Source organism: Puma concolor, chromosome B2 (assembly GCF_028749965.1).
Source record: "Puma concolor isolate L17-30 chromosome B2, mPumCon1.1.hap2, whole genome shotgun sequence".
NCBI classification, from domain to species: Eukaryota; Metazoa; Chordata; class Mammalia; order Carnivora; family Felidae; genus Puma; species Puma concolor.
In genome coordinates, this window is record NC_141671.1 from 145,854,439 (window position 1) to 145,881,882 (window position 27,444).

The 27,444-nt window shown below is 39.2% G+C and overlaps 1 protein-coding gene and 1 pseudogene across 2 annotated transcripts; one reads left to right on the plus strand and one right to left on the minus strand.

The window, feature by feature from the left end:
* Positions 1 to 27,379, plus strand: WTAP (WT1 associated protein). Of its 2 annotated transcripts, none has more exons than XM_086708274.1 (8): positions 1 to 287; positions 7,669 to 7,706; positions 10,192 to 10,247; positions 13,007 to 13,065; positions 14,754 to 14,881; positions 19,009 to 19,187; positions 24,276 to 24,430; positions 26,122 to 27,379. In XM_086708274.1, exons 2-8 carry the CDS (start codon positions 7,677 to 7,679, stop codon positions 26,703 to 26,705), a joined length of 1,191 nt encoding a protein of 396 aa, XP_086564400.1. In that variant the 5' UTR covers positions 1 to 287; positions 7,669 to 7,676; the 3' UTR covers positions 26,706 to 27,379. The 2 variants fall into 2 exon arrangements, with proteins under 2 accessions (XP_086564400.1, XP_025781575.1); XM_025925790.2 differs by lacking the exon at positions 1 to 287 and adding an exon at positions 435 to 621.
* LOC112863019 (U6atac minor spliceosomal RNA) lies at positions 16,662 to 16,771 on the minus strand (annotated as a pseudogene).
* Positions 27,380 to 27,444: the final 65 nt, after the last annotated feature.

The following is a 27,444-nucleotide window of genomic DNA, read 5'->3' on the forward strand; positions in this document are numbered from 1 at the left end:
CGCAGGTGGCCGGCCAGCGCATTCGCCCCGCGCCGCCAATCGCGACCCCCGCCGCCCTTCCCGTGATGCCCCGCGGCTGACCTCCGACCTCGCCTCCCACCCCTCCCTGCGGCCCTCTTCTCCCCCGGCCCCTGCTGAATTTGCCGCGTTCCGGAGGCTGTGGGGCGTGCCACCGAGGCGCAGCTCCCCCCGTAGCGCCTGGGCGGGTGCCGTCCCTTCGTCTTTCCTCCCCGTGGCGGGGCCTGGTGACGGGCCGGGGGCTGCGGCCGCGTCCGGGAGGCGACTCGGTGAGTGAGCCGGCCGCTGACAGGACCGGGCGGCGATGAGGGCGGGCTACGGCTGCGGCGCTTTAGGGCCGGGCGGTGGGCGGTGCGGCGCGGGGCGGGGCGGGGCGGGGCGGCGGGAGGAGCGGGAAGGGGGTGGGGCGTCGGGGCCTGGCGTCCTCCCTCAGCGCCATTTTGTGGCAGCGAGACCCGCAAATAAAGGGGAGCGCCGGGGCTGCGGCGGGAGGAGGAGCGCGGGGGCCGGCGGTAGCGCGGTCTGGCCGCCTGGGAGGTGAGCGGGCAGCGCGGCCTTGGCCTATGTGACTGGGCGGCGCCGGCGCGGCCTCCGTCTGGAGAGGTAGGTGCGGGCCGCCGGCGGGAGCGGCCGCGAGGACCTCCGGGTCCCGGGGGCTGAGGCGCGGCCGACCCGGGTAAGGGGTGGGCAGAGCCCGGAGGGCGACTCGGGGCTCCCTGGCCCGCCGGCCTCCCGTTAGCTGCGCTTTCTTCTCGCCTGCGGGGACACTTCCGCCGCCCCGAGGCCATTTTGCCTTCGGCCTCCGTCCCGGGGGCGAGGCAGGCGCTCCCGCGGGCCGGCGATACCGGGAGGCCGCCCCCTCGGTGTGCGTCGTGTCCCCGCCTCGGTGTCGCCCCCTCCCACCTCTCCGCGGGATCCCGAGGGTTGGCGGCACTAACGAATTCATTAAGGGAAGGAAAGCCGTGGACCAAATTTCACGTCGCGCAGTAGGTTATTGCTGCAGCTGCGTCCTTCTGTAGACTTCCATTTTTGAATGGTTGCATGCATTCTGAGTAAAGAAAAAATTCTTTATTGAATTCGAGGTTTTCGTGAAATTTCGGGGTCTCACCTTGGGTCTTTCCAAGGCTGCTGTTTACTCCTGTCGTTCAGTAGCATCTGATGAGGCTAGTCGGCGAAAGAAATTGCAGTCCACCAGGTGGCATGTGATAAAGGATGAAGTTAAATTTGAAGGGTTTAGGTGCGTGCCTTTCGGGAGTTCTTTTAGAGCTTACCTTGTCTTAAACAGGTAGCTATAACCAGGTAATCAGGATTCTCCTTTCTCACTGGCGGACCTTAAGCAACCTACCTAAATTTCTAAGTCCCAAAGGACGAAAGTAATAATAAAAATGTGTCCCCGGCACTGTTGATGTTTTACTTAGATTATGTAATTTATAGAACTTAGTAGTGTCTAGTTTTCCTGATTCAATTTTGAGTCCTACTTGCTCAAAATATTTTTTGTGTTAGAAATGAGTTGGTGTATGCGATACAGAAAATCTGTGGCAGCTCTATGATGTGGAGACGAGAGCTGTAATAATTTGTACAGTACGTTACAGCTTTCAAAGTCCTTTGTGTTCTTGTATGTACGTATGTACTTGTATGTATATAGTATAGAATCCCCTAGAAAGTAACCTTTACCTGATATGGTCTTAGCATTTTCATGTAACTGTATGTTACCTCGCTCTTGAAAGAAGATTTTGCCGTTAATTAGCAAAACAATATCCAGATAATGTTTGGTTTTATGCTTGTTTTTTAAATTATGTGTTTTTTTTTTTACCTGTTTTCTGATACTCAGATTATCAGAAAAACTTTTCAGTATTCCCATGATAGTATATTCCATCGGGTATTAAGCTGGTCCATCAGATTAGAACTGCGAGCTATAAATATTCTCCGGTCTTGACAATGTAGTTGTTGCGTTTTGGTTTAATTGTTTTTAATGCATATTAAACTTTTAATGTTGATATTTTGTTTAAAAAATCATTTGTGTAGCATTTTTATGGCACTTGGATGTTGAGATTTCCAACACTATGTGAGGCAGGCAAAATTGGTATCCTTTTTTTGCTGATTTGGAGACTGCAGCCCAGAGTTAAGTGACTTGCTCAAGATCCATGACTGATAAGAATCAGGAAAAGGTGGTTTTCCAGTTCCTAATTAGTACCCTTTTTACCTACCACAGACCCGATGTTGTATGCTGTCAGATTATTAGTTTCTTGAGTTTAGTTATGATTAGGTTCAGTGAGGTACATGCTTTCTTAAATTGTGTTGGCTGGTGTTCGCCTAAGAGAGAACAGAGTTGCATAACTTCGGGTCATAATGCTAAGAGCCAGGGAAGTACTGGGATCTGGGATGCTAGGCACCTAGCCAACCAAAACTGAACTCTCCATCATTAAATGTTTCTCATTGTTAAGGCATTAAGAGTACATGGTGGTTCTGAGATCTCAATTTAAGAGGTTATCCCTGAATTAATCCATAGGAATAACTGAAACCTTTACATAATTAAAAAAAATTTTTTTTTTAATGTTTTTATTTATTTTTGAAGGAGAGAGAGACAGAGCATGAACGGGGGAGGAGCAGAGAGAGAGGGAGACACAGAACTCGAAGCAGGCCCCAGGCTCTAAGGTGTCGGCACTGAGCAGATGTGGGGCTTGAACTCACGAACTGTAAGATCATGACCTGATCTGATGCTCAACCGACTGAGGCGCCCCCTATCTTGCTTTTTTTTATATTCTTAGATTAATTAAGCTTAATACTTATTGACGATGGGAGAGTGGGAGAATAATCCATCTTAATCAGTTACCAACTTTTGAGAGGTGTGGCATTTGGGGTCCTAACCCCCAATTTATTAATAGCTGTTTTGACCAGAGCTAATCACCAGATGACTCGATCATTTTCATCATCTAGAAGATGGGGACTAACTTTGATTTTGGAAAGTTTTGATTATTAAGCATGTGACTCATAGCACTTAATATATTCATTTCGGCCCCCCCGACCCCCCCAAGATTCTGAATTTAAATCTAGATATTTCAGTCATTCATTTTTCTGATACAAAAGTAGATGGTTCTAAGAACCTGGAATAAACATTGTCTTTATGAATCTAGAATTGATTTTATTTTATTATTTTTTTTTCAACTTTTTTATTTATTTATGGGACAGACAGAGACAGAGCATGAACAGGGGAGGGGCAGAGAGAGAGGGAGACACAGAATTGGAAACAGGCTCCAGGCTCTGAGCCATCAGCCCAGAGCCCGACGCGGGGCTCGAACTCACGGACCGTGAGATCGTGACCTGGCTGAAGTCGGACGCTTAACCGACTGCGCCACCCAGGCGCCCCTAGAATTGATTTTAGATGGCTATTGTGCTTGTCAGTTGAAATTTAAAAGTTGCCTAAGGCAATAATAATTTTCTTAGTACATTCATGTAATATGAAAGACAAATTTAAGAACCAAGTTCTATTTTGACTATATAGTTAAATATTGATGCTTTTAAATTTAAATATGTTCTAATTTGCCTTTTCCCTTTTTTTTTTTTTTTTTTTTTTGCTTTTGACTCTTGTGGCATATTATGGATTCTCAAGGAAAGAGTGACATTTCAACAGCTACAAATCAGGGAGGGATTTCTTTCAAAATGCTTATACTTTGAATTCCCAAGCCACATACATATCCTATATCGTGTGGAATGACCTGTGACTCTGAGAATCGACATGAAATGCAAACCTTTATACAAAAACTACATTTATTTCTGATGTATGTCACAAATTTACATATTTAGTTTTATAAAGAGAATACAGATATTCGTTAAGTTGTGTGTAATGAAAATTTGCCCACCATCAAACTTTTTAGAAAGAAAGAGAACATAAACCAATGTTAAAAATTTTAACAGCTTGCTGTTTAGAATTCTAAAGATTGGAGATCACCAAGCATTCTGCAGTGGGGCTTAGAAACAAAGACGGGAGTATATCTTGATAGTTATCCTCAGCCTGTGAATTCTCCTTTCAGTTTCTTCAAGAAGTAGCGACTGAAAGTTTTTATTTTTTTGATGGGGAGAAGGAAACTAATAATTGCTTATTTTGTGCTGGTCACCATGCTAAAGATTAGTGTTTATCTTTAGAAGTAGCTGAATAGTTTTGAGCCTTGGTGGTGGTAATCCTTTTTGGGTTGGGCAAAATGGGCTCAGAAGTTCTGTTTTTTTTTTTTATTTTCAAAGTTTGTCACTCTCTTAGATAAAAGCAGGGTTATTAGAATTTCATGTGTTTCCCAGTCCTTTAAATGCCCTTTAAAAACAGTTTAGCTTATTCATTGCTAATTAAGTGTTTAATTTTATTTTAATGGAATAATCTGAATACGTATTAAAAGAATGAACCAATCTGGGGTAAAATGTCATGTTATAGAAGCATTTACTAGTTTATAAACTGGAATTTATGTTTAATAACAGCCATAATGCTTAAATTTTACAACTAAAATTCTGAGTAGCTGTGGTGCCCATTTAGCAATACTGTGGATTACCTATCCACAGTGATAAATCTAGCAGTTTTGAAACTGTCACTCATAGCAGTGTTATCACAGTATCTGTTATATTAGGTTCCATATTTATTCTCAAGATTTTTACTGTAGGTCATCTTGGTTTTTGGGGGGGGGGCGGAAATTAGATTGGCTTATTTAGTTCACTTTTATGATTTCATTGGTAATTGAAGCAAATTCATTTGTTCATACTTCCATTCAGCATGTTTGCGTGTCTCCGGTGTACTGTGCCATCAGCAGTGAATAAAACAATTCTAATGGATCTTATTTTATAATTGGGAGAAAGAGATAAGTATGCAAAATATCAGCTTATGATAAGAACTATGAAGAAACATAAAGCCTGATGTGAGGGGATAGTAGGGATCGGTGCACTATTTTGAGTGAGTTGGGTGCCTTTAGAAGTAGTGACTTGCAGAGGCACATGTATACTAGTTAAAAATGGCTAGAAGTTCAGAGGGCCGGAATTGTCTCGTAGGTTTTTTTAAATGTTTATTTATTTTGAGAGAGAGAATCCCAATTGGAATCTGCTCTGTCAGCTTGGAACCCAACAAGGGGCTTGAACTCAAGAACCTTGAGATCATACCTATGCCGGAAGCAAGAGTCAGACACCTAACCAACTGACCCACCCAGGTGCCCTTCATCGGTTTTTAAAAGTTATTTAGTTTATTGACATTTACCTGTTATATTTAGCTCAAATGGGAAATTCTAAGGAAATGCCACGCTTGCTTTCTGGGTTCTAGTAGGTTGCAGTCTAGTAGAGTGAGTACACTTTGAACATACAAGTAGACCTCTGAGGACAAACATGGTGAAGGTTTGTTTCCCAGATGATTGGAATCACTGGTATCACGTTAGGAGAGTCACTAAGCAGCTGTCTGTTACTTCCAGCAGAGAGTATACACCGGGCAACAAGAGGCCTAAAGTAAACAGGGACCCATTTAAAGGAAAAAAAAAAAAAAGAAAAAAATACACAGATTTTATATCGTAGAAATAATGGTCATGTCTTCATAGGTTTTGGTCAGCGACTTGGTCAGCTTCTTAGTTCAGAAACAGATAGCCTCAGATTTTTGCCTTCTGCCCCCAATGATAAAATTATTAAAGAAGGAAGAATTAAGCCAGCAATATATAATACCAACTTACGGGGTTTTTTTTCTAAAATGTACTGATTTCTTTAACACTGGTTTCTCTATCTAGTCTGAAAATGAGGTTTTAATGGCAGCATATGATTAGAATGTCTGATTTACACAGTTGGGATTGTATGTAACATAAAAAGTGATATTGGAAGATTATCTCCTTTTGAGGACTCTCAAATAGTAAGAAGTCAAGTAGCTTTTAAAAATTCAGTTTTAGGGCACCTGGGTGGCTCAGTCAGTTAAACATCCTACTCTTGATTTTGGCTCAGGTCAACATCTCGCTGAGTTTGAGTACCACGTGTGTGTGTGGGTGCCCATGCTCTCTCAAAATAAATAAATAATTCAGTTTTAAATTATAAATTCTTTGGTTAATTTTTTTATTGAGGTATAATTGATGTATGTTTAGCTTCAGATGTACAATATAATGGTTCGATATTGGTATATATTGTGAAATGCTCACTATAGTAAGCCTAGTTACCATCTGTTACCACAATTAGAAAGTTTTTTTTCCTTGTGAAGACTTTGGAGATTTATTCTATTAGCAACTTTCAAACATGCAGTACAGTATTGCTAATTATAGTTACCATGCTGTGTGTTACATCATTGCAACTTATTTCCTTTTGGCTGAATGTTTAATAGTTGGGATTTGTAATAAGTGTGGGTAAGTAAAATAAATATAAAGGAAGTTTAAAATATAAGGGGAAGATTCATGACAGTGCTGTTGGAAATAAAACTTAGGAATGAGTTTAAATTTGCTTGTGTCCTTATTTGAACAATAGGAGGTATCAGAAAGTGTTTTCAATAAGCATAATAAAGTTACTGAGAGTAGTTCTTCTATATAACCTGTCTTTTGCAACTGGGTTCAGTAAATTTTGTATACGTTTATAAAAAGCTACCTTGACATAAATTCTGTGGCATAAAATTAAGTAGTTTAGGAATATTTTTATTAAGGTGTATTATATAATGTATATAAATATTCATTGTACAGTGGTGAATTGTCACGATGATGACAGAGTCTACTTTACTATAGCAACCTAATGCTGTAAAAGGAAAGACTTAGCAACTGGTACTACCCTTCCTATTCTTGCGGAAGATGTCTGGGATACTGCCTGAGGTCAGTATCTGAGTTTAGTACAAAGCTATCGCTTCCGTAAGGTTTCTCTTTCTCATCGGACAGTTTTAAGAATGCATTGAGAGTTACATTTCTGGTCAATCCTTTATGGGAACATCAAAAGGAATGATCAGTTTCTTTTACAAAGGAATTCTTAAAAAACCTAAAGACAGTAGTAACAAAAGATGTTAACAAAGGAGAAGATGGGTGTGGAGTAAACTGGAGCCCTGTGATATCTTTGTAACTTTTTTGTAAATCTAAAACTTAAAAAATAAAAGGTTTTTAGGGGCACCGGTTAACTCATGGTTTGTGAGTTCAAGTCCCGTGTCAGGCTCTGTGCTGACAGCTCAGAGCCTGACCGCTCAGAGCCTGCTTCAGATTCTGTCTCCCTCTCTCTCCACCCCTCCCCCGCTCAAGCACACGCTGTCTCTCTTTCTGTCTCTCAAAAATAAATAAGCGTTTAAAAAAAACCTATGAGGGGCGCCTGGGTGGCGCAGTCGGTTAAGCGTCCGACTTCAGCCAGGTCACGATCTCGCGGTCTGTGAGTTCGAGCCCCGCGTCGGGCTCTGGGCTGATGGCTCAGAGCCTGGAGCCTGTTTCCGATTCTGTGTCTCCCTCTCTCTCTGCCCCTCCCCGTTCATGCTCTGTCTCTCTCTCTGTCCCAAAAATAAATAAACGTTGAAAAAAAAAAATTAAAAAAAAAAATAAAAAAAACCTATGAAATAAAAGGTTTTTAAATAAATAACCTAGTGATTAACTAAGTTCCCTAATTGGTTTAGAAAAGCCAGTATATTTTGTTCCTACCTTAACTGGGAGAAAATCAACCGAACCTCTGCTCTCTGCCTCTTTTTCCTAGGATTCAAGATGACCAACGAGGAACCTCTTCCCAAAAAGGTGTGTTTTTTTCAGCAGTTTTTTAAGCACTTTGTGTTTGGGGGGAGGAGGGTGGTTAATAGAATTTAAGGGACTGTCCTTATTTGCTTATTGTTCATTCTTTTGCCTTATAACACTAATAGCATTGTGGGTGTATAATGTGTTAGACATAATCTTATAGGGAGTGTATTTTTAGAATATTTTGAGTTTTTAAAAGATTTTTATCTCTATGGTCTACTCTTAATCTTTGTTTTACAAGTAATTCCATCTACATGACTATAAGTGTCAAAAAAGATTCCTTCACAAGTTCTTATAAGTTGCTTATTTTTTTTCCTACTTTTTAAATCCCTTTGGTTGTGTGTTAAAAACCACTTCTGTGTTTTTCAAGAAAAGGTTACAGCTAGTTCTTAGATCCTCCCTTTTCTCTGAAGTTTGTTTGTTTTCTAGTCTTATTTTCTCCTTTTCCTGTATCCCTAACTTAATTCGATTTAGTCAGTCACAGAATTACAAAATAACATTTTCCTAAAGGTAATTTATAATTCAAGTGGGAAAGCAGGGTATGTACATATTAAGCAGTGAGTATTTAAGTGAACACTTAAGGTGGAATTCGTCTTTAGTTTTGAAGTTAAATTATTCATGAAATAAAGAATTGTAATGTGTTTTAATAATCAGAATTGTGTGCTTTTTGTTAGACTTTTAATGTATTTTGGTACAGTGATTTTCCCTTTTCCTTTTGATGATAGTACTATTATACTGGTTAGTGTTGCAATTTGAAGCAAGTTTCTTAAAAAGGAAACTAATAAAGCATTAATTTCATACTAAAGTAGGAGAGGTGTCTCACCTGTATAGTCTTCATTTGGTATAGAGAAAACACACAATGTTTCTCAATTTACAAAGCAGTTTCAGCTAGTTGGAATATTGTGCTCATTTTTTTTTTTTAACTTTTTATTTTGAAACAATTACTGATTCATAGGAAGTTGCAAAGAAATGTACAGGAAGGTTCTGTGTGCTCTTCACCCAGCCTCCTTCAGGGTTAATTTTGCATAACTATCAGAATCTTGTATAACAATATGAAAACCAGGAACTTGGCATTGGCACAATCCACAGAGCGTGTGTGTGTGTGTGTGTGTGTGTGTGTGTGTGTGTGTGTGTAGCTCTGTGCAGTTTCTTCGTGGGTAATTAAATGTAACCATCACGACAACGAAAATAGTCAACCGAACCATTACTAATAAGCCTCCATTTTGCCGCTCCTCCATAGCCCCATCCATCCTTTCCCTCTCCATCCCAAAGCCCTGGCAACCACTAATCGGTTCTCTATTTTAGTAATTCTGCTGTTTCACAAATGTTACACCGAAGAAATTATGCAGTATATATGTCTTTTGGGACTTTTTTTTCCCACTCAGTAAAATTTTCTGGAGGTTTGTCCCAAGTTGATCCATAGACTGTTTCTTTCTTAACGGTAAATACAGTATTCCAAGGGTTTGGATATATTGTAATTTGACCTGTTGAAGGAAGTTTGGGGGCTATTACAAATAAAGTTGTGAACATTCACATACAAATTTCTGTATGAAAATAAATTTATTTCTCACGAGCAATGTATGACACCCAGTATTTGGTGTTACTACTGTTCTTTAAAGCCATTCTAATCGGGGCGCCTGGGTGGCGCAGTCGGTTAAGCGTCCCACTTCAGCCAGGTCACGATCTCGCGGTCCGTGAGTTGGAGCCCCGCGTCGGGCTCTGGGCTGATGGCTCAGAGCCTGGAGCCTGTTTCCGAATCTGTGTCTCCCTCTCTCTCTGCCCCTCCCCCGTTCATGCTCTGTCTCTCTCTGTCCCAAAAATAAATAAACGTTGAAAAAAAAAAAAATTTAAAAAAAAAAAAAAATAAAGCCATTCTAATCAATGTGTAGTGATAGCTCATTGGAGTTGTAATTTGCATTTCCTTAAGAATGATGCTTATATTAAAGATAAGTAGTTCACTTTTGAAAAACTTCTTTTCAATAAAATAAGATTTAAAAAAACATAATATATATTGAGCCATTTAAGTCTCAAGCTCTGGAAATGTTTCATCTCAGTACAGAGCTCCTTTTAGGAGGGGTGCTGTGTGATTTTAGTAATAAGGGTAATGCTAATAACAGAAATGAGGGATTAAAATGTTACGATCCTGTTTAAATAAAAAAATGTGAAGAATATAAGAACTAGTAGTATTCAGTATTTAAAAGTTTTAGGAATTGGGTTTCTGGGTGGCTAAGTTGGTTAAGCGACCAACTCTTGATGTCGACTCAGGTCCTGATCTCATCGTTCCTGAAATGGAGCCCCGTGTTGGGCTCTGCGCTCACAGCGTGGAGCCTGCTTGGGATTCCTTCTCTTCCTCTTTCTACCCTTCCCCTTCTCAGGCATGTGTGCGTGCGCGTTCTCTCTCTCTCTCTCTCTCTCAAATAAAAATAAACTTTGGAAAAAAAAGTTTTAGGAAGAGCAGTCAGTTCATGTTTTAAATCTCTTTATATAGGTTCGACTGAGTGAAACAGACTTCAAAGTTATGGCACGAGATGAGTTAATTCTAAGGTAAAAAAATTTTTTTAACCAAAAATATAAAGCACTTTCTATAGAACATACTGTGATTCTATCCTGTAATTATCTTCAAGGTAGACTTTTCTTTTTAACGTTAATGCATCCTCAAATCACTTAATGTACTGTCGAACATAATATGGTCTGCTCGTTGTGTAAACATTGAAGGAAGTATAACACTTCACAGAACTAAAGTACTAGCTTGGGTAGCTTCTAGACTAATAGGTAACTTGAGGTTTTCTTGAGGGAAGATACTCAGAATTTTAACTGAAAGCATTTGTACTCCATGTGTATAACTTGGCTATGGGGAGTAACCCTGCTTTCAGAAGGCTTTTAGTTTAACAAGTATATGGACTTGTTTTGATGTTATTTTTTCCTTTTCTGTTCAACATGTGAAAAAGTTGTAGTCCTGAAGGATGACAAGTCTAGTTATGGAAGACATCTATCATTTGCTGATAGGCAAAGTTACTCTTTCTCAGAACTGACTTTGGTCAGCTCTTTTTCTCATCTGCAGGTTAAAGGAGTTGAATTAAATTATTTTTAAAGGTTACTTTAAGCTCTAAATTTCTATGGTTATTCTGTAAATGTCTTTGGAAAGCAGATTGTCAAGAACAGCATTAAGGGTTTTTTGTTTTTTTTTTAATGTAAAATATGATCAACACTGGTTTTGTGTTGTGTAACTTAAATGTGTTCTTTTTGCATTTTATTACTTTGGTAAGTTTTTTACATGATAGTTTTTAGAACAAAGATTTTTCAGGGCACCTTTGCCAAGGTCATTGAACTTTTTTCTCTAGAACTTTCCAAGTGATTTTTACTTGAATAAGTAAATTTAATTGGCTGGAAGTAGGGGAGAGAAAAAAGGTGTTTTATAAGATGGGCAGGCACAGATGACATGTTCCATTGTTAACTAGAATCTGATAATTTCCCACCTCCTTCAGCTACTCTATTGTAGACAAGCTTTTTATCTTCTTCGTGCAGAGGACAGTTTTTCCATTGCATACATTTATTTTCCTGCACATGAAATTTAAATCCATAGTATTCTAAAACACTCTTATCCTCCTGCTGAGGTAGTCCCTTGTTTATGATAATACTGCCATTCACATGTTGATACTCTCTGTATATTTGGTTGGTGTGTGCAGTCTTTTTCTTGATTCATCTGTAGGGGGAGAAATCAGTACTATGATCTTAATAAAACTCATGGTAGCAATTTTTTATATTAAGTTACCTTTAAGGTTTTAAGTCATGTGCAGTTTATATTCTTGAGGTCAGTTTAACTTCTCTTTCTTCAGGGAATTCTCACATATGACTTTTAAGTGAATTTTTGTCCTCATTAATCCTCCTGGTGATTTTAAATCAAGTTCTGCTTATTTAACTGTTCTGTGTTTTTTCTGTCATCTTGATAAGGATGTTTTTGGCTGAGCTTTTATATTTTTCTGTTCCTCTAAAATAGTTGTTAATGTGGCTTCCACAAAAGATGTTTATTCATCTCCAAACATTGAGTGAAACTCCTGTTTGTGTCCTAGGTTGTAGGGCCCGTAAAAATAAGCATGCCTTTGACTGAACAGTAGTATGAACAGTAAAAGGTGAATTTGCTTGGTATCCTGGAATTTTTTTTGTTCATTGTGTTGTAATGTTAATATCTCGTAGCAAAGTTTTCAGAAGTTTTTGAGGTTTTGTAGAAAGATTTTCTAAAATCAAGGGTACAGTTGACCCTTGAACAACACAGGTTTGAACTGTGTGGGTCCATTTACGTGCAGATTTTATACAGTACAATACTTGAAATGTATTTTGTTTTCTTAATATTCCCTTTTTCTAGGAAAATTTTCTGGCTTTATTATAAGAATATAGTATATAATACACAAAATACATGTTATTCAAGTGTGTATGTTACTGGTGTAAGGTTTCTTGTCAACAGTAGGCTATTAGTAGTTAAGCTTTTTGGAAAGTCCAGAGTTATACATAGATTTTTGAGCATGCAGGATTTCTCCTCCCTAAACTCCACCCCACATGGGTCAGAGGTCAACTAAATTTTGAATAGCTGTAACTGAAGAGCAGCTTGAAAACATAGCTCTTCAAAAGAGCAGAAGAGTAGACATTTGGGGCAGGTTACTTTTTGTTGCGTAAGCATAAGTCTGGGGACCTTGTTTATCAGCAATAATAGCCAAGCTAACATAGCTTGTATTTTGAAGGTAGAGGAATATAGCAAGGAAGAAAGGTTTCCTCATACTCTCATAGCGTATGGCATTTATGCAGATTGTTTCTGCCAATTAGATAGGCTTTAAAGAATAGTTCTGAGAGAGAGTATATTCTCTCCCCCCTTTTTTACGGGCAAAATAAACGGAGTCACGTGATATTTTCAGAAAAGAGCTAAGATAACCTTGAGTCCCTTATAAGTGGGCACATTTCTTAGGTGCCATTTGTTTGAGGTGGACAGCATATCTGAAAGCGAGTTGTTTACTCCGCTTTCTTAATCCAGGCATGTGCTGAGCATCAGTGACAGCGTCTTGTAAGGCCCATGAACTGACCTGGAGGAGCACACTTAGTATATTTTCAGCAGAGAACACTTTGTTCTGTGTTTCCTTTTGCCTAGTTCGTATAAGTTGAGAAGGAATAATGAAGTGACTAACTTTATTATTGGTTAAAAATCATGTAGTGAAATTCTTGGCATTACTTAAATTTATAAGTTTATAAATTTATAAATTTAGTAAAAGCAATATCAGTGTAACAACTAATATGTGAATTTATTTTTGTGCTAGATGGAAACAATATGAAGCATACGTCCAAGCTTTGGAGGGCAAATACACAGATCTTAATTGTAAGTTTTTAAGTTTCCTGAAGATTACATGAATATCTCCTTTTAGATTTTTGTTAAGGAAAATTTTTGTTGCAGGATAATTGGTTTTACTAAGCAACTGTAATTTTTGTTTAATGTTTATTTTTGTGAGAGAGCACGAGTCGGGGAGGAGCAGAGAGAGAGGGAGACACAGAATCTGAAGCAGGCTCTGGGCTCTGAGCTGTCAGAGCTCTCAACCTAGAGCCCGATGTGGGGCTTGAACTCAGGAGCATTGAGATCATGACCTGAGCCAAAGTTGGACACTTAACTGACTGAGCCACCCAGGCGCCCCAGCAATTGTAATTTTTATTCAAGCATTTCATTCCAGAATTCTGTCCAAGCATTCACTGTATTGCTGCTGCAAAATAGGTGAATGAGCCGTGATCTCTTTTCTTTAATTCCCTTCGTGTGCAGTTCTTGGGAAAGACCGACATCTAATAATCATATGATAGTGAGACTGTTTTAGTAGAATTACATACAAGTGTCTGAGAGCATAGATGGGGAAACTCAACAACTACTTGAACTTTCCTTGATGTGTCCCTCATTGCTTCCGCAGAAGAATTGGAAGTGAAACATGAGTTATTAGTCTTAGAAAGGAAGTACATAGAAGCACACACAATAAACTTGTAAGAGCTTCAAGTGTAACAATAGATATGTTTACAGATTTTTCAAAACCTGCTGAAAAATAATACCAACAAAGTTTATTAGTTTCAAGCCATTTTAGTTTTTGTCACTTGTCACTGAGTTAAGAATAATATACTATTTGTGAACATAAAAAACGATACAGGGGCACCTGGGGGCCTCTATCGGTTAAGTGTCCAACTTTTGATTTCAGCTCAGGTCGTGATCTCCTGGTTTGTGAGATCTGTGCTGTGAGCATGGAGCCCACTTGGGATTCTCCCTCTCTCTGCTCCTTCTCTGTTCCTACATGCACTGTCAGTCTCCCCCCCCCCCCCCCCCCTTCTTTCTCACACAACACACACACACACACACACAGTAAATAAACTTTTTTAAAAAGGGTCAATATAATATAGGGACACCTGGGTGGCTCATTCGGTTGAGTGTCCCAACACAGCCTGCTTGGGATTCTCTGTTTCCCTCTCTGTCCCTGCCCTGCTTGTGTGTGTGTGTGCGTGCGCGCGCACACTTTCGCTCGCTCGCTCTCTCAAAAATTGAAAAGGGCGGAGGGGGACAATATAGTTTTTCAAGTCCAGAAAGCTTAATAACCTGAAGTTTCAGTTACTATATGACTATATTATAATCCACACACATTAGCATTATGAGAGCTTAAAGTAATAATCGTGCAGTTTTTGGCATATTTACATTGAATAGGTTAAAAACAATATAGTCAGGACTTTGTCAGTGTGTTACAGTATAGACAGATGCAAATAATGAAGCTTCCCATGTTCTGGGAGATGGATCGGACAAGAATAATGTAATCCCATGTAGGATGAGGTGGCTGTGGGCCACTCTAAACCACTGCCTCCTGAAAGAGCACTCGTGATCAAGAACACATTAGGATAGAAACTAAAGACTAGATGAATTTTTTTTGCCTTTGTTTTTTTTTTATTCTTGACAGAGGCAGTCGGAACTTTATTTGGGTAGGTCAGGTTGATCTTGAAATTATATGTCCTAATGTTTGGGGATTTTTTTTTTCTTCTAATCATCAGCTAATGACGTAACTGGGTTAAGAGAGTCTGAAGAAAAACTAAAGCAACAACAGCAAGAGTCTGCCCGCAGGGAAAACATCCTAGTAATGCGACTGGCTACCAAGGAGCAAGAGATGCAAGAGTGTACTGTGAGTATTTCAAGTGGTTTAAGTGTTTTGGCGAAATTGGGTTTTAGTCTGCATTATGACATGTATTCGTAGTTAGCGAATTTTATATACTTGCTCGTAAGTATAAACGCACGTTTTGTTGAGATAGATCAGCTTCATGCTATAAATATGCAAATTGTAAAATCTTGGGCGATCACCCTGTTGTCGGATTTGAAGTTTTTTTCAATGGCCAGGAAGTTCAAAGTTTTCAGTTATTTTCCATGATACAATAATCAGCATATTGATTCAGATGTTTTTTAGTAGGTTGGTATCTGAGAGTATAAGGAGCATTTGCTCCTTTCTAAGCAAGCGGTTTCTCCTCTGCTCTCTTTACCTCTCTGTGCATAAAAAAACTTCTTCCTGGTATCAGCAACCTCTGCCATGTCTGCTTTTAATTGTTAATAGCTTTCATTTGTACACAGATCTGAAATCCGTTGACATGTTTGATCATTTAGGTCTGGTTGCATTTAGGTTCGATTTTATGCTGTCTTCAGTAGTCTCAGTTATTCCTTTTTATTTAGTGTTTGTATATATGTTATGTAAAATAGAGGTAGCTCTATCCATGTTGTTACTAATTTTAAAAATCTGAAATTTCTTAAAATTTTATGTATTTAAAGTAATGTATCTTTACACGTGATGTGGGGCTCAAACTCATGACCCTGAGATCAAGTTGCATGTTCTTCCAACTGCCAGACAGGCAGCCTGAAAATCTGAAATTTTCTTGAATTCTTTTGTGTAATCTCCATTGGTCTGATACATTGTTTATTAAATCTAATGCAAAAGATAATATTCTGGTCACTGGAGACTCTGATCATAAATGGGACACAGTCCTATTCCTAGTTGTTTTCTCACTAATAAAATGTTTTTCAGGGTTCAGTCACAGTCCTTTTACTTCCTGTAAAGTTTGTTTTCTCAGTAATCACACACCTTCACTTTCTATATTTTCATCTCTTGACCACCCCCCACCTTTGGCTGTATTTTTTACCTGGACACTTGGTTTCAAGAAGTCTCACCAATAGTTTGAATATAATTTTCTTTTCTTTTTTTTTTTTTTTTTTTTTTTTTTAACATTTACTTATTTTTGAGACAGAGAGAGACAGAGCATGAATGGGGGAGGGCCAGAGAGAGGGAGACACAGAATCTGAAACAGGCTCCAGGCTCTGAGCTGTCAGCACAGAGCCCGACGCAGGGCTCGAACTCCTGGACCGCGAGATCATGACCTGAGTCAAAGTCAGACACTTAACTGACTGAGCCACCCAGGCGCCCCAATGCTTGTTTATTTTTGAGAGAGACAGAGCAGAGCGCAAGTCAGCGGGGAGGAGCAGAGAGAGTGGGAGAGGGAGGCATAGAATCCAAAGCAGGCTGCAGGCTCTGAGCTGTCAGCACAGAGCCCAACGCGGGGCTCGAACCCACGAACCGTGAGATCATGACCTGAGCCAAAGTCAGGTGCTCAACTGACTGAGCCAGCCACCCAGGTGCCCCTAATTTTCTTTCTTTATAGGTAACACCCCAATCTCAAAACTCTTAAGTTCTTTTCTCCTTTTTTTGATACTAAGGATTCTAGATTCTACCTAGTTTTGGGTCAGTTTGCATGGCACTGTGCGAGATGCTTATACATGCAATGGAAGAATCTTATCTGCAAGATACAAACCGCTGGTAGAGTGTGATTGGAGGGTGCCAGTGCTAATATCTCCTAGCGCCAGTGTGTCTTGAATTCTTTCTTGAGCCCTACTCTTGACATCCTAGTTCATGTACCTTTTTTTAACAATGGTTAGATGACACGAAATAGGTGGCAGTGCCTTAACCATATGTGTTGTCATGCCCGAGGGCTTCTTCCATCCTTGTCAAGTGAGTGCTCCTTTCATACAACACCTAGGTCACATACTTCTTACTGCTTGCCTAGACAGTATATACTGTTGACTCACTTCTATTGTTCTCCAGCTATGCTATGGCACAGACAGTTTTGGTAACATCATGCCTGATCAGAGCCTTTTGTGATGCTCATTTACCCTTTTGTCTTCTCATCCTAGGTTTTTAAGGTTATTTCAACTAGAATCTAACCATTTCCAGTCATACTTTTTTTTAATAGTTTTCCCCTTCACATGTCAGCTGAACAGCTCATTTTCAGTTAGTTACAGAGTAAGATTTTGCAGAAAGGGTGGTAGGAACAAAAACATAAGGAAAGGACAAGATTATCTATGGCAGATGAGGGCAGTTCATGTTGTAAACCTAAATAGTAACTATGTCCATCTCGGAGAGGCATGTTTTCTTAGGGATCACAGTGGGTGATATGTGCTGTATGACATGCTTTGTTCCTGTTCAGTTATCTTAACAACTGGTCTTATGTTAAATAAGCAGCTGCACTTTTTTTGTTTAAAATGAGTGACTTTTGGGGCGCCTGGGTGGCGCAGTCGGTTAAGCGTCCGACTTCAGCCAGGTCACGATCTCACGGTCCGGGAGTTCGAGCCCCGCGTCGGGCTCTGGGCTGATGGCTCAGAGCCTGGAGCCTGTTTCCGATTCTGTGTCTCCCTCTCTCTCTGCTCCTCCCCCGTTCATGCTCTGTCTCTCTCTGTCCCAAAAATAAATAAACGTTGAAAAAAAAATTTTTTTTAAATAAAAATAAAAAAAATAAAATGAGTGACTTTAAGGAGCACCTGGGTGGCTCAGTTGGTTGAGCATACAACTTTGGCTCAGGTCATGATCTCGCAGTTCGGGAGATCAAGCCCAGCATAGGGCTCGAGCTGCTGCAGCGCAGAGCCCACTTTGGATCCTCTGTGTTCCCCCCCCACCCCTGTCCCTCTCCCACTCATGCTCACTCTCTCTCAAAAATGTTTTTTAAAAAATGAGTAGCTTTTGGGGCGCCTGGGTGGCTCAGTCGGTTGGGCATCCAACTTCGGCTCAGGTCGTGATCTTACGGCTCGTAAGTTTGAGCCCCGTGTTGGGCTCTGTGCTGACAGCCTGGAGCCTGCTTCAGATTCTGTGTCTCCTTCTCTGCCCCTCCCCTGCTCGTGCTGTGTCTCTCTCTCTCTCCCTCTCTCTCAAAAATAAACAAACATTGAAAAAAAAATTTTTTTAATGAGTAACTTTAAGAAATCTCCTTACGCTAAATAAAAAAAATTACCTCTGTTTGCTCAGTGAAATAGTAAATATATTTCCAATCCACATAGCATATTTGTACTTTCTGCTAAATTTTGGTAGAAATTAGCAGCTTATAAATTGTTTGCTTTAATCCTATTTTAAGTGTTAGTGTGCAGCAGTATCTTGAACCAAAACTACTTTGGGTGTGAGGAAAGTGATGCATTTAATGCTAATAAACTGTATTTCATATTTTAGAAATGTAATGTTAGTGTGCTAGTAATAGTACAACTGAAGTCGAAATTGAAGGTTTCATATGTAAGTAGAAGGGTTGTGGTGTGGTGGAAAAAGCCCCAGACTGGGAGTCAGGAGGCTTGAGAACTAGATTCTAGTCTCCATTCTGGCACCGAACTGTGTATCCGTGGACATTTGCCTTATTTAATTTCAAAAATGAGCAGTTTGGATTTGGTCAGTCACCTTCCACCTATATAATTCTGTGATTCATATCTACTCAGAAGGAAAAAAATGAATATATACTTTATCTTCACTTGAGCTATTTATAAAGCTGTAATACCACCTCATATAAGCACGGTGTATTTTTAAATTTGGAAATACAAATGTGTATTTTAAGTTATAATCTTGTACTTGGTATATTTTTAGGAGACCTATACATAGAAGAATTTCCATAGATACAAATAAACTACTGTACTCTTAGATAATATTTTAAACTTGGCAATTTTCTAGGGGTGTCAATATTTTTAGTAAATATAACTGATTTTTTGTATCCTTTGGTTGCGAAGTAAGATACAGCCTCTTTAAAGATTCCAAATATGGAAATGCAATTGTAGCCTTAATTCCTACATGGATAACCTTAAAAAGTTGTTTACAATTTATACTTTTTCTAGAGGATGTTAAGATTAAAGGAGGAAGGATTTAATAAATTGGTAAATTCTGTGAACAAAAGGGGTTTTACGCCACCTTCTTGTGTATCTTTTCTTTGATTTGGTAGTAATTGTTTCTTTTACTTTGTACAGACTCAAATCCAGTACCTCAAGCAAGTCCAGCAGCCTAGCGTTGCCCAACTGAGATCAACAATGGTAGACCCAGCGATCAACTTGTTTTTCCTAAAAATGAAAGGTGAACTGGAACAGACTAAAGACAAACTGGAACAAGCCCAAAATGAACTGAGTGCCTGGAAGTTTACGCCTGATAGGTAAACAAATCATACTCCCCAGTCAAGACTTCCCTGACAGTCCCACTGCGAGAAAGCTGTGGTGGGACAGCCAAGTACTCGTTTCCACACCAAGACTCAGACTTTTTGAGCCAAAAAAAGCCACATTCTTACACTATCCAGCTTGTAATGGTTAATGTAAAACTTACCAGATGAACCTTGTGTTTCAGCTTTTTTCTCTTCCCCCTCCCCTTGCTTCAGAGGCCTGATGGCGTCGGACTATTCCGAAGAAGTGGCCACCTCCGAAAAATTCCCCTTCTAGAACATGTAGACACTTGAGAAATGTTTCTGTTTGAAGAAAATAGAGGGAGAAACAGAAGTCTTAAGTCTGTGGCACACTGTGTCTTCAGACAGTTTGGAGGAATGAAAACCTAGAGATTTAAAATCATGAATTGAACATGTAAAATTCCAGTAAAATGTAAAAATGGAATATGCATCGCTCTTAACCTTGAGCATAGTGACTTAGAGACACTGTATATCAGTTTTGCCAATAAGACTGTGGACTTCGTGATTGTTGTTGAACTTCTGGGTCAAAACTCAAATGAGGTGAATTTTGCCTTTAAAGAGCTTCATTTGCTAAGGAACCAACTTAATAGTCGTGAGAGAATCAAGTAATAGATGTCAGTACAAGTAGTTCATAACCGTTTAGTTTGGGGCTCTATATTACTTGATTGAGCCTTAAATCAATGTGGGTTTAATCAATGGTTTGTTCTTTGAATTCTTGCTAATGCTGTAGATAATCTTATTGAGGACTGTACAAACATAAAGGTGTGTGGTATCAAACTCCAGGTTGAAACTGTTTGAAGCATTATGAACATTCATTTCACTACTAGATTGTATAAGGATATTGGCTGTGATGAGACTCACCGCGTTATTTTTTTCAGTAGTGAAATTAAATCCCCATTCCATTCAACAGGCACATGTTGAAAGAGTATTGTCGTTGGTGTTAATGGGGGAATGTGTTTCCTTCATTGTATTTGGGGCCTTTTGTATTGCACTCTTGATATTAAATTAAATGTGCCTTGAAGTAGTTGGTTTTTTTTTTCTTTTTTCTTTCTTTTTTTTTTTTTTTTTTTTTAAGTTCAAGGAATACTATGATGATTTTGTTGTACTTTTAACATTTTGATTTTGGGGGGCTGTGGAGAGCAGATTGATTTTGGAAAAAATGTTGCCATGCTCTTCAAAGTGAAGGAAAAGGCTCTGTGTCACGTTTTTAAAGACCTACTTTTTTCCAGCTGGTATCATAAAAGACAAGGAGACTTGACACTTGTTACTTTTTGACACCTTGTCCCAGGGTATCGCAGTAGAAATTCATGTGGGACAGCTTCACAGGGTGCCTGCCAGAAGATTGGGGAAATAATGTATTGGAACTGTGGGCTGGCCTAAGTGAGACATTTTGTGAATTGAAAAAAAGGTATAGTGATCATTTCTAGCAAATTCATTTGATCATTTAGATAAATGAGGCATTATTTCTTCATGCTTCCATCCAATCCTGGAGGTGAATTTTTTTCGTCAGATCATTCTCTAAGTCACCAATGAGAATTTTCACTTGGTGATAATGGAGTCTAAGATGAGTGGAAGATAAATGTTCCAGATTGTCCCAACGCTTAAGTGCAGTTTTAACAAGGGTGACTTAAGTTCTCTCTTAACCATTCAAATCAATTGTAAGTATCTTATATGTTTGTGCTTTAGGGAACTGATTGTGGGGCAGAGGGTGGGTTGAAGAAGTGGTTTGTGTGATTTTACGGCAAGAAAATCCGCTTCTAAAATTCTCACTATTTGTGGGGTTGGAGGGTAAGTAAACAAAAATGTGCCGCATTAAGGCATTTGTATATATTTTATGCCATTTAAGATCACAGTAGAAATGGCCTACGTACTTTTAGTAGGTCAAGAAATAATTCATAAAATGTATTATTAACATGTACTCAAATTTTATTGGCTAGCATCCTTCTTTACTGCTTAGGTAAGAGTCATTGTGAGGTCTGTGGGGGTTTTTCTCTGGGGTTAAAAATATTTTTTTAATAAGATAATACATGCTCATGTATAAAATTGGAACAGCATGAAGAAAGGTGGAGACAAAAAATGAGAGTCCCTTCTGGATGTGACCCTGCCATTCCCCATTGTGTTCTCCAGGAACAGTAACCACTGTTAAATTTCTTGGGTATCATCAAGATCGTTTCTGTGCAGACAGTCATTTTATATACATTGATTTTAAACAAATGTGAACGTACATACACGATTGCAGCTTGGTGTCCCCCTCCCCCTAACACACACACACAGTTTATCCCTTGCACGTTTTTTTTCATTCTTTTATTAGATTACTTCATTTTTAATGGGTACATAATATTTCGATTGTATTAATAAATCATAATTTATTTTAATCACCTGTAAGTGAATTTTTGTTCTGTAAAGAATAGGGTATAAATGGTACTATAAATACATCATTAACTTGAAACAGTGCTTATTAATCAGTGCTGTGTCTGGAGTAATTCAAATAGAATGGGTTATGGGTCCCCCCCCATTTTCCTATTCTGTTTTAATTTTGAAAGAGAAAGATTCTCTAAATTATCTTCTTTGCTTTAGTTGAAATACTTCGTACATGTAACAGTGCATATATTTTAGAGTATTTAAGAGAGGTATATTTCAGTTATTTTGACAGTTCTGTTTTGCATTTAATCATTTAGGCAATTGTGTGTACATGTCTCAGATACCCTGGCCCCCTTCCTTGTGATCATAAAGCAATGTATAGTGTCTGTTCTTTTTTATAAATCTTTCTCTCAAGACTGTTTTCCTTTCATATTTTCTTTGGGAGTATTTGATTTTTAGGAATGGGTTATGGGGCAGGGCGGGGGGTGTAATTAAAGAAAATTATTCCAAAGACAGTTATTGGTAATTGAACTCTTACCATTTTGGAGGATGTAATGAACACAATATAAATCTCACATGACATGGTAAAATGGTAAAGTGTTTTAAGACTTGTTTCAGTAATCACTAATTTTAGAAGTGATAGGATTATCTTAGAACAGGCATTTATTAAAAGGTATGACCATAAAGGAAGCATTTTTTCTATTAGAATTTGTGGTACTTTATACGAGGTTAAGTCAGGTCACAGGTTAATGTATTGGTTTTACCAGTATTTTTTTTCTAATCTTTATTAAATTCACATAGGGTTTTCAGGTTAGTTGGAAAACACTGAAGCTATAGACTTTGTAAGAAAACAAACTTGGGAGCGCGGGCAGGGCGTGGGCGGAGCGCGCTGCCTGACAGTGGTGCCCGTCTTTTAACTCCTCACTGGATTTCTAAACTCTTGTTCAGTGGAAGCCAAAGTCGGAGGGTACTGATGGGAAATGAGGGGGAGTCTGGAGCTACAGTAGCAACGAGCAAGAACACCAGCTAATAGAGTTACCATAGAATAAAACCCTTAGCAAGTGCTTTCACCTGAGGCTGCTCCGAGCAGCAGTAACCCAGGTTTCACTGTACCACAGAGAAAGTTAATTTACGAACTTTTGCTTAAATTACCCCTGAATTAGGGTAGAGTATATACAATAGATAAAAAACACTAGAACGCTGAGTCAAAGAATGAGAATCACTTACAAAATGCTCTCATAACTTACTTTTTAAATATTTTGGGGACAGAACGAGGAGGGTGCAGAGAGGGGAGGGGACGGAGGATCTGAAGTGGGCTCCTGTGCTAACAGCACAGAGCCCGATGAGGGGCTCAAAGTTCCGAACCATGAGGGCATGACCTGAGCTGAAACCGCAAGTCGGCCGCCTAACCAATTGAGCCACCCAGGCACTCCACAAAATGCTCTCATTTAAAAAGTCTGAAGGCTTATATAATAGGATATGATGCATTGTGAAGTAATGTATCAGGCAAGTGAAAGCCCCACTAAAGGAAGGAAAGGACAGGAAATGTCAGCAAAACTTTTTTTAACCCATTAAGTCTTTCTGAACTTAACGCCATCACAAGAATACCAGACCATCCCTGTGGAGCATGCGACTCTTGATCATGGGGTCATGAGTTCAAGCCTACTTGGGTGTAGGTGTAGAGCCTACTTAGTTTAAAAAAAAAAAAAAAAGTTAAAAATATCAGACTGTCCTTATTCAAGTGTCAGGTAATATCACAATTATGTATTTAAATCAGATCCCTTTAGAGGTGATCATTTCTATTATTGAGGCTAAAGAAAAGCTGTAAAGTTTTATTGAAGACTGTTATCAAGGCGTTTGATTGCATTTTTGCAGTTGCTGTGTATGTGTATGTAGTCTTTATGGAGTGTTGCACTGGGCCTTGGTAACTAATTTGTGGAAAGTTTGGTACCCCTAATTTGGCAGATATTTACATCAATGTTATTTGTGATAAGTAATCCCAATCTTAGTTTCCTGTTCTAAAGATAACCTATTAAACATGAATAAAATCTTAACCACATATCAATATTAAATTTTTTTTAATTTATGTTTACAGTCGAAGATAGCTCAGAAGTATATAATAAAGAAGTTAAATGAAGATTAGTGAATGGAAATAGTCTTAACGGGTTTTTTTTAAATGGCTCCTTAAAAACAGTTACTGAATATGCCTCACTTACTGCAGTAAACCGTCTTGTGAGAACAGCTTATTAAGAGGCATCCTCATCAAATGCTGTTTTAGCAAGAATAAATATACTCTGCTTATGATACTGCCTTTACCTTTTCAAGAACTTTACTGTTCCAAGCTAAGTACCTTAGTATTTTCTTAATACTGACACATCTGAGATGTGTGTTAATTAACTGGTTTGTTTCTATTACAAATGATAAATTGGGATGAAAATAGATACCAGAATTAATTATTAGTGTAATAGAAGATGTGGCCATTTGGGTACTTTTTGTTTAGGGTTTATTTTTGCTGCTGTATTGGCAAAATACTGAAATGCAGAAGATGGACGTGTTCCAGAAGAGAAGATGGTAATTATAGGGAGGCATCTGCTGTGACAGTTACATTCTGTACGTGTTACATCTATTGCTGTAATAATTGCAAGTAAACAAGGTTGTAGAAACTTGTCTTCATTTTGTGATGGATGGCTCTTTCCTTTGCAGCCAAACAGGCAAAAAGTTAATGGCGAAGTGTCGAATGCTTATCCAGGAGAATCAAGAACTTGGAAGGCAGCTGTCCCAGGGACGTATTGCACAACTTGAAGCAGAGTTGGCTTTACAGAAGAAATATAGTGAGGAGCTTAAAAGCAGTCAGGATGGTAAGGGGATTTTTGAAAAGTTTGGTTAAATTTGCACTGGCTTTAAAAAACTTGCCAGGCATGAATATTATAGATTAGATTCTGTATGTGCTAATCTCTGCCAGTAGTTCTATAAAATTACAAATGAAACATTTCTAGCTGGGGCACCTGGTTGGCTCTGTTGGTGAAGCATCCGACTCTTGGTTTCAGCTCAGGTCATGATCTCCAGGTTTGTGAGTTCAGGCCCCACATTGGGCTCCTTGCTGACAGGAAGGAGACTGCTTAGGGTTCTCTCTGCTCCTCCCCCGCTCACTTGTTCTCTCTCTAAATAAACTTAAAAAAAAAATTTCTAGTTGAGTAGCAAAGCCATTTTAATTTTAGCGGTCCCCCTCCTCCTAATTGTTTATTGTGCAAATTTCGAGAAGTTTTTGGTTTTGGAGGGGTGGAATTTGGTGAAACATAAGGCTGTACGTAGACAAATTTAAAGTCAGTGTTTTTAAAAGGGGGTTAATCTCCATTTAACCAATTTCTCTGTAAGTGTAAATCTTGGAGGTATTTGGCTATTTCCAGTGGTCTAAATATAAAGAATTGATTGTACCTGTTAAGGTCCTGTTTAGTGAATAAGCTGTAACTTTTATTGGAAAGAGAAAGAATGAGCATGAGCTCTGGAGGGGCAGAGAGGAGAGAGAGAATGAATAAGAATCTTAAGTAGTCTCCACGCCCAACTTGAGCCTGATGTGGGACTCAGTCTGCTGACGATGAGATCATGACCTGAGTCGAAATCAAGAGCCAGACACTTAAGCGAGTCACCCAGGTGCTGCTAAACATGTAATGTAATACTTAAATTTGCTAAAGGTAAACTTAATTCAGTCTCTGTCTCCGCCCGCCTCCCTCACACCTTTTTTTTTTTTTTTTTTTTTTTTGGGGGGGGGGCAAGTGTAGCTGCATCTGTTCTGTTTCTCTTCTCTTTGAGGAAGGATGAATAGTACCTAAAATATCTCACCAATGAAAACTAAATTGAGAATTAGTATATTTGACCGTTAATCGTGAAGATCAGTAGTCAGTGTAGTATCTTTCAAAGTATCTTTTCATAGTGATAGTTGTTAGCTCTTACTGTTCATAAACATAGAAAATAGATTTCAGTATAGTAGTGAAGGACTTTTTCCTCTCCCAAGGCTTTTTAGGATTTAATGGACATGTATATTTTATCAGTTTTCAAGAGTTATTTTCTCTGATTTTTTTTTGGATGTGGGACAGTCCTTTGTTATAGCATAGGCCTCTTTGGAGTGTTAGAGTAGAGGACCCACTGTTTCCTAGGGCTGAACCTGCTGTGGAGCTGAGACAGACACTGATTAGGAGGAATAAGGAGGAAGGGGACTGGCCATGTGGGCCCAGAGGTAAACCCATGTGGAGTGGATTTTGTGGGCTATAATGAGTTGTATATGGCTAGATGGCTTGGGTCAGTTGGAACTTGGTTGCTTTATAGATATTTTAAGCAAGTCTCCCCCACCCCTACTTCCACCCCAAACAAACTCATTCTTGAATGACTATTTTTAAATTCCAAGCAAAAGCTTGAAATAGTTTGTGAGTTTTAGACTTGTATTTGTTCACTTAAACATTTATTGACTGCCTAGCTTTGTGGCAGGCGCTAAGCAATATTTTAAAATCTGTTTTCAGAGATATTAAAGTAGGTTTGACTCTCCTTTGCACAGAACTGAATGACTTCATCATTCAACTTGACGAAGAAGTCGAGGGTATGCAGAGCACCATTCTAGTTCTTCAGCAACAGCTGAAAGAGACGCGTCAGCAGTTGGCTCAGTACCAACAACAGCAGTCTCAGGCTCCAGCCCCAAGTACCAGCAGGACTACACCTTCCGAGCCTGGAGGACAGGCGGAGGCCACAGGTAAAGACTGCAGCCGGCTGGCCAACGGACCAAGTAATGGCAGTTCCTCCCGGCAGAGGACGTCTGGGTCTGGATTTCACAGGGAGGGGGACACAGCCGAAGATGACTTTCCTTCTTCTCCAGGGAATGGGAATAAGGCCTCCAACAGCTCAGAGGAGAGAACTGGCAGAGGAGGTGGTAGTTACGTAAATCAACTCAGTGCGGGGTATGAAAGTGTAGACTCTCCCACGGGCAGTGAAAACTCTCTCACACACCACTCAAATGACACAGACTCCAATCCTGACCCTCAAGAGGAGAAAACAGTGAGTGGGAAAGGTAACCGAACTACGGGTTCCCGCCACGTTCAGAATGGCTTGGACTCAAGTGTAAATGTACAGGGTTCAGTTTTGTAATATTTTTTCCAACAAATTTTTATACAGTGTCATTTAATTTGGGAGAGGATACTGTCCGGAAAATTAACGCATACTTTTGTCACAATTTGCCTTTTTTTTTGTGGGTGTGGTGTTTTTTTTCTTTTCCTCCCCGCCCCTCCCCCCCCTTTGCTTCAATACCTCTGCCACTTTGGAAATTGTAACAGTTAATTACCTTGAATGTTGCTAAAAGGACATTTTGTGTAGGGTCAAGTTATTTTTATATGAGTTAATGTGAAGTTGTAAATGGAAATCTTTCCCTAAAGTATAACACAATGATGTCTGTATAAATCTGTGTCTATCCTAGAACCTGTGCTGTGTACGGGCATTCTTCCTCATGCTGTTATTATACTTCTGCACCATTCAGACTTGTTAGAGTAGATGTGGGTTTATGACTGCCAAGTTTGCCCAGTACAGTAGTTTTTCACTAAAAGCTGGACTTGCTGATGGAGTCCTAGAGTAGTTTCAGTGTTAGATACAGTTTTTTCCACCTTACATCTGTGCATTTTCTCTTTAGGTGACTGAATGTTTAAGAAATTTGTGTGCATAGTTACTCAGTTTTTATGAACTGTTGTATCCTGTTAATGCATATTGCTCTGTGACTCCAGTATATCTTACCTGTACTGACCAAACCTAAATAAAGATTTTTATTGTAACCGCTTGCATTAGTTTTTTTTTTATTTGCGTGTGTGTTTTTAGCATTTATTTTCATTGACTTGCT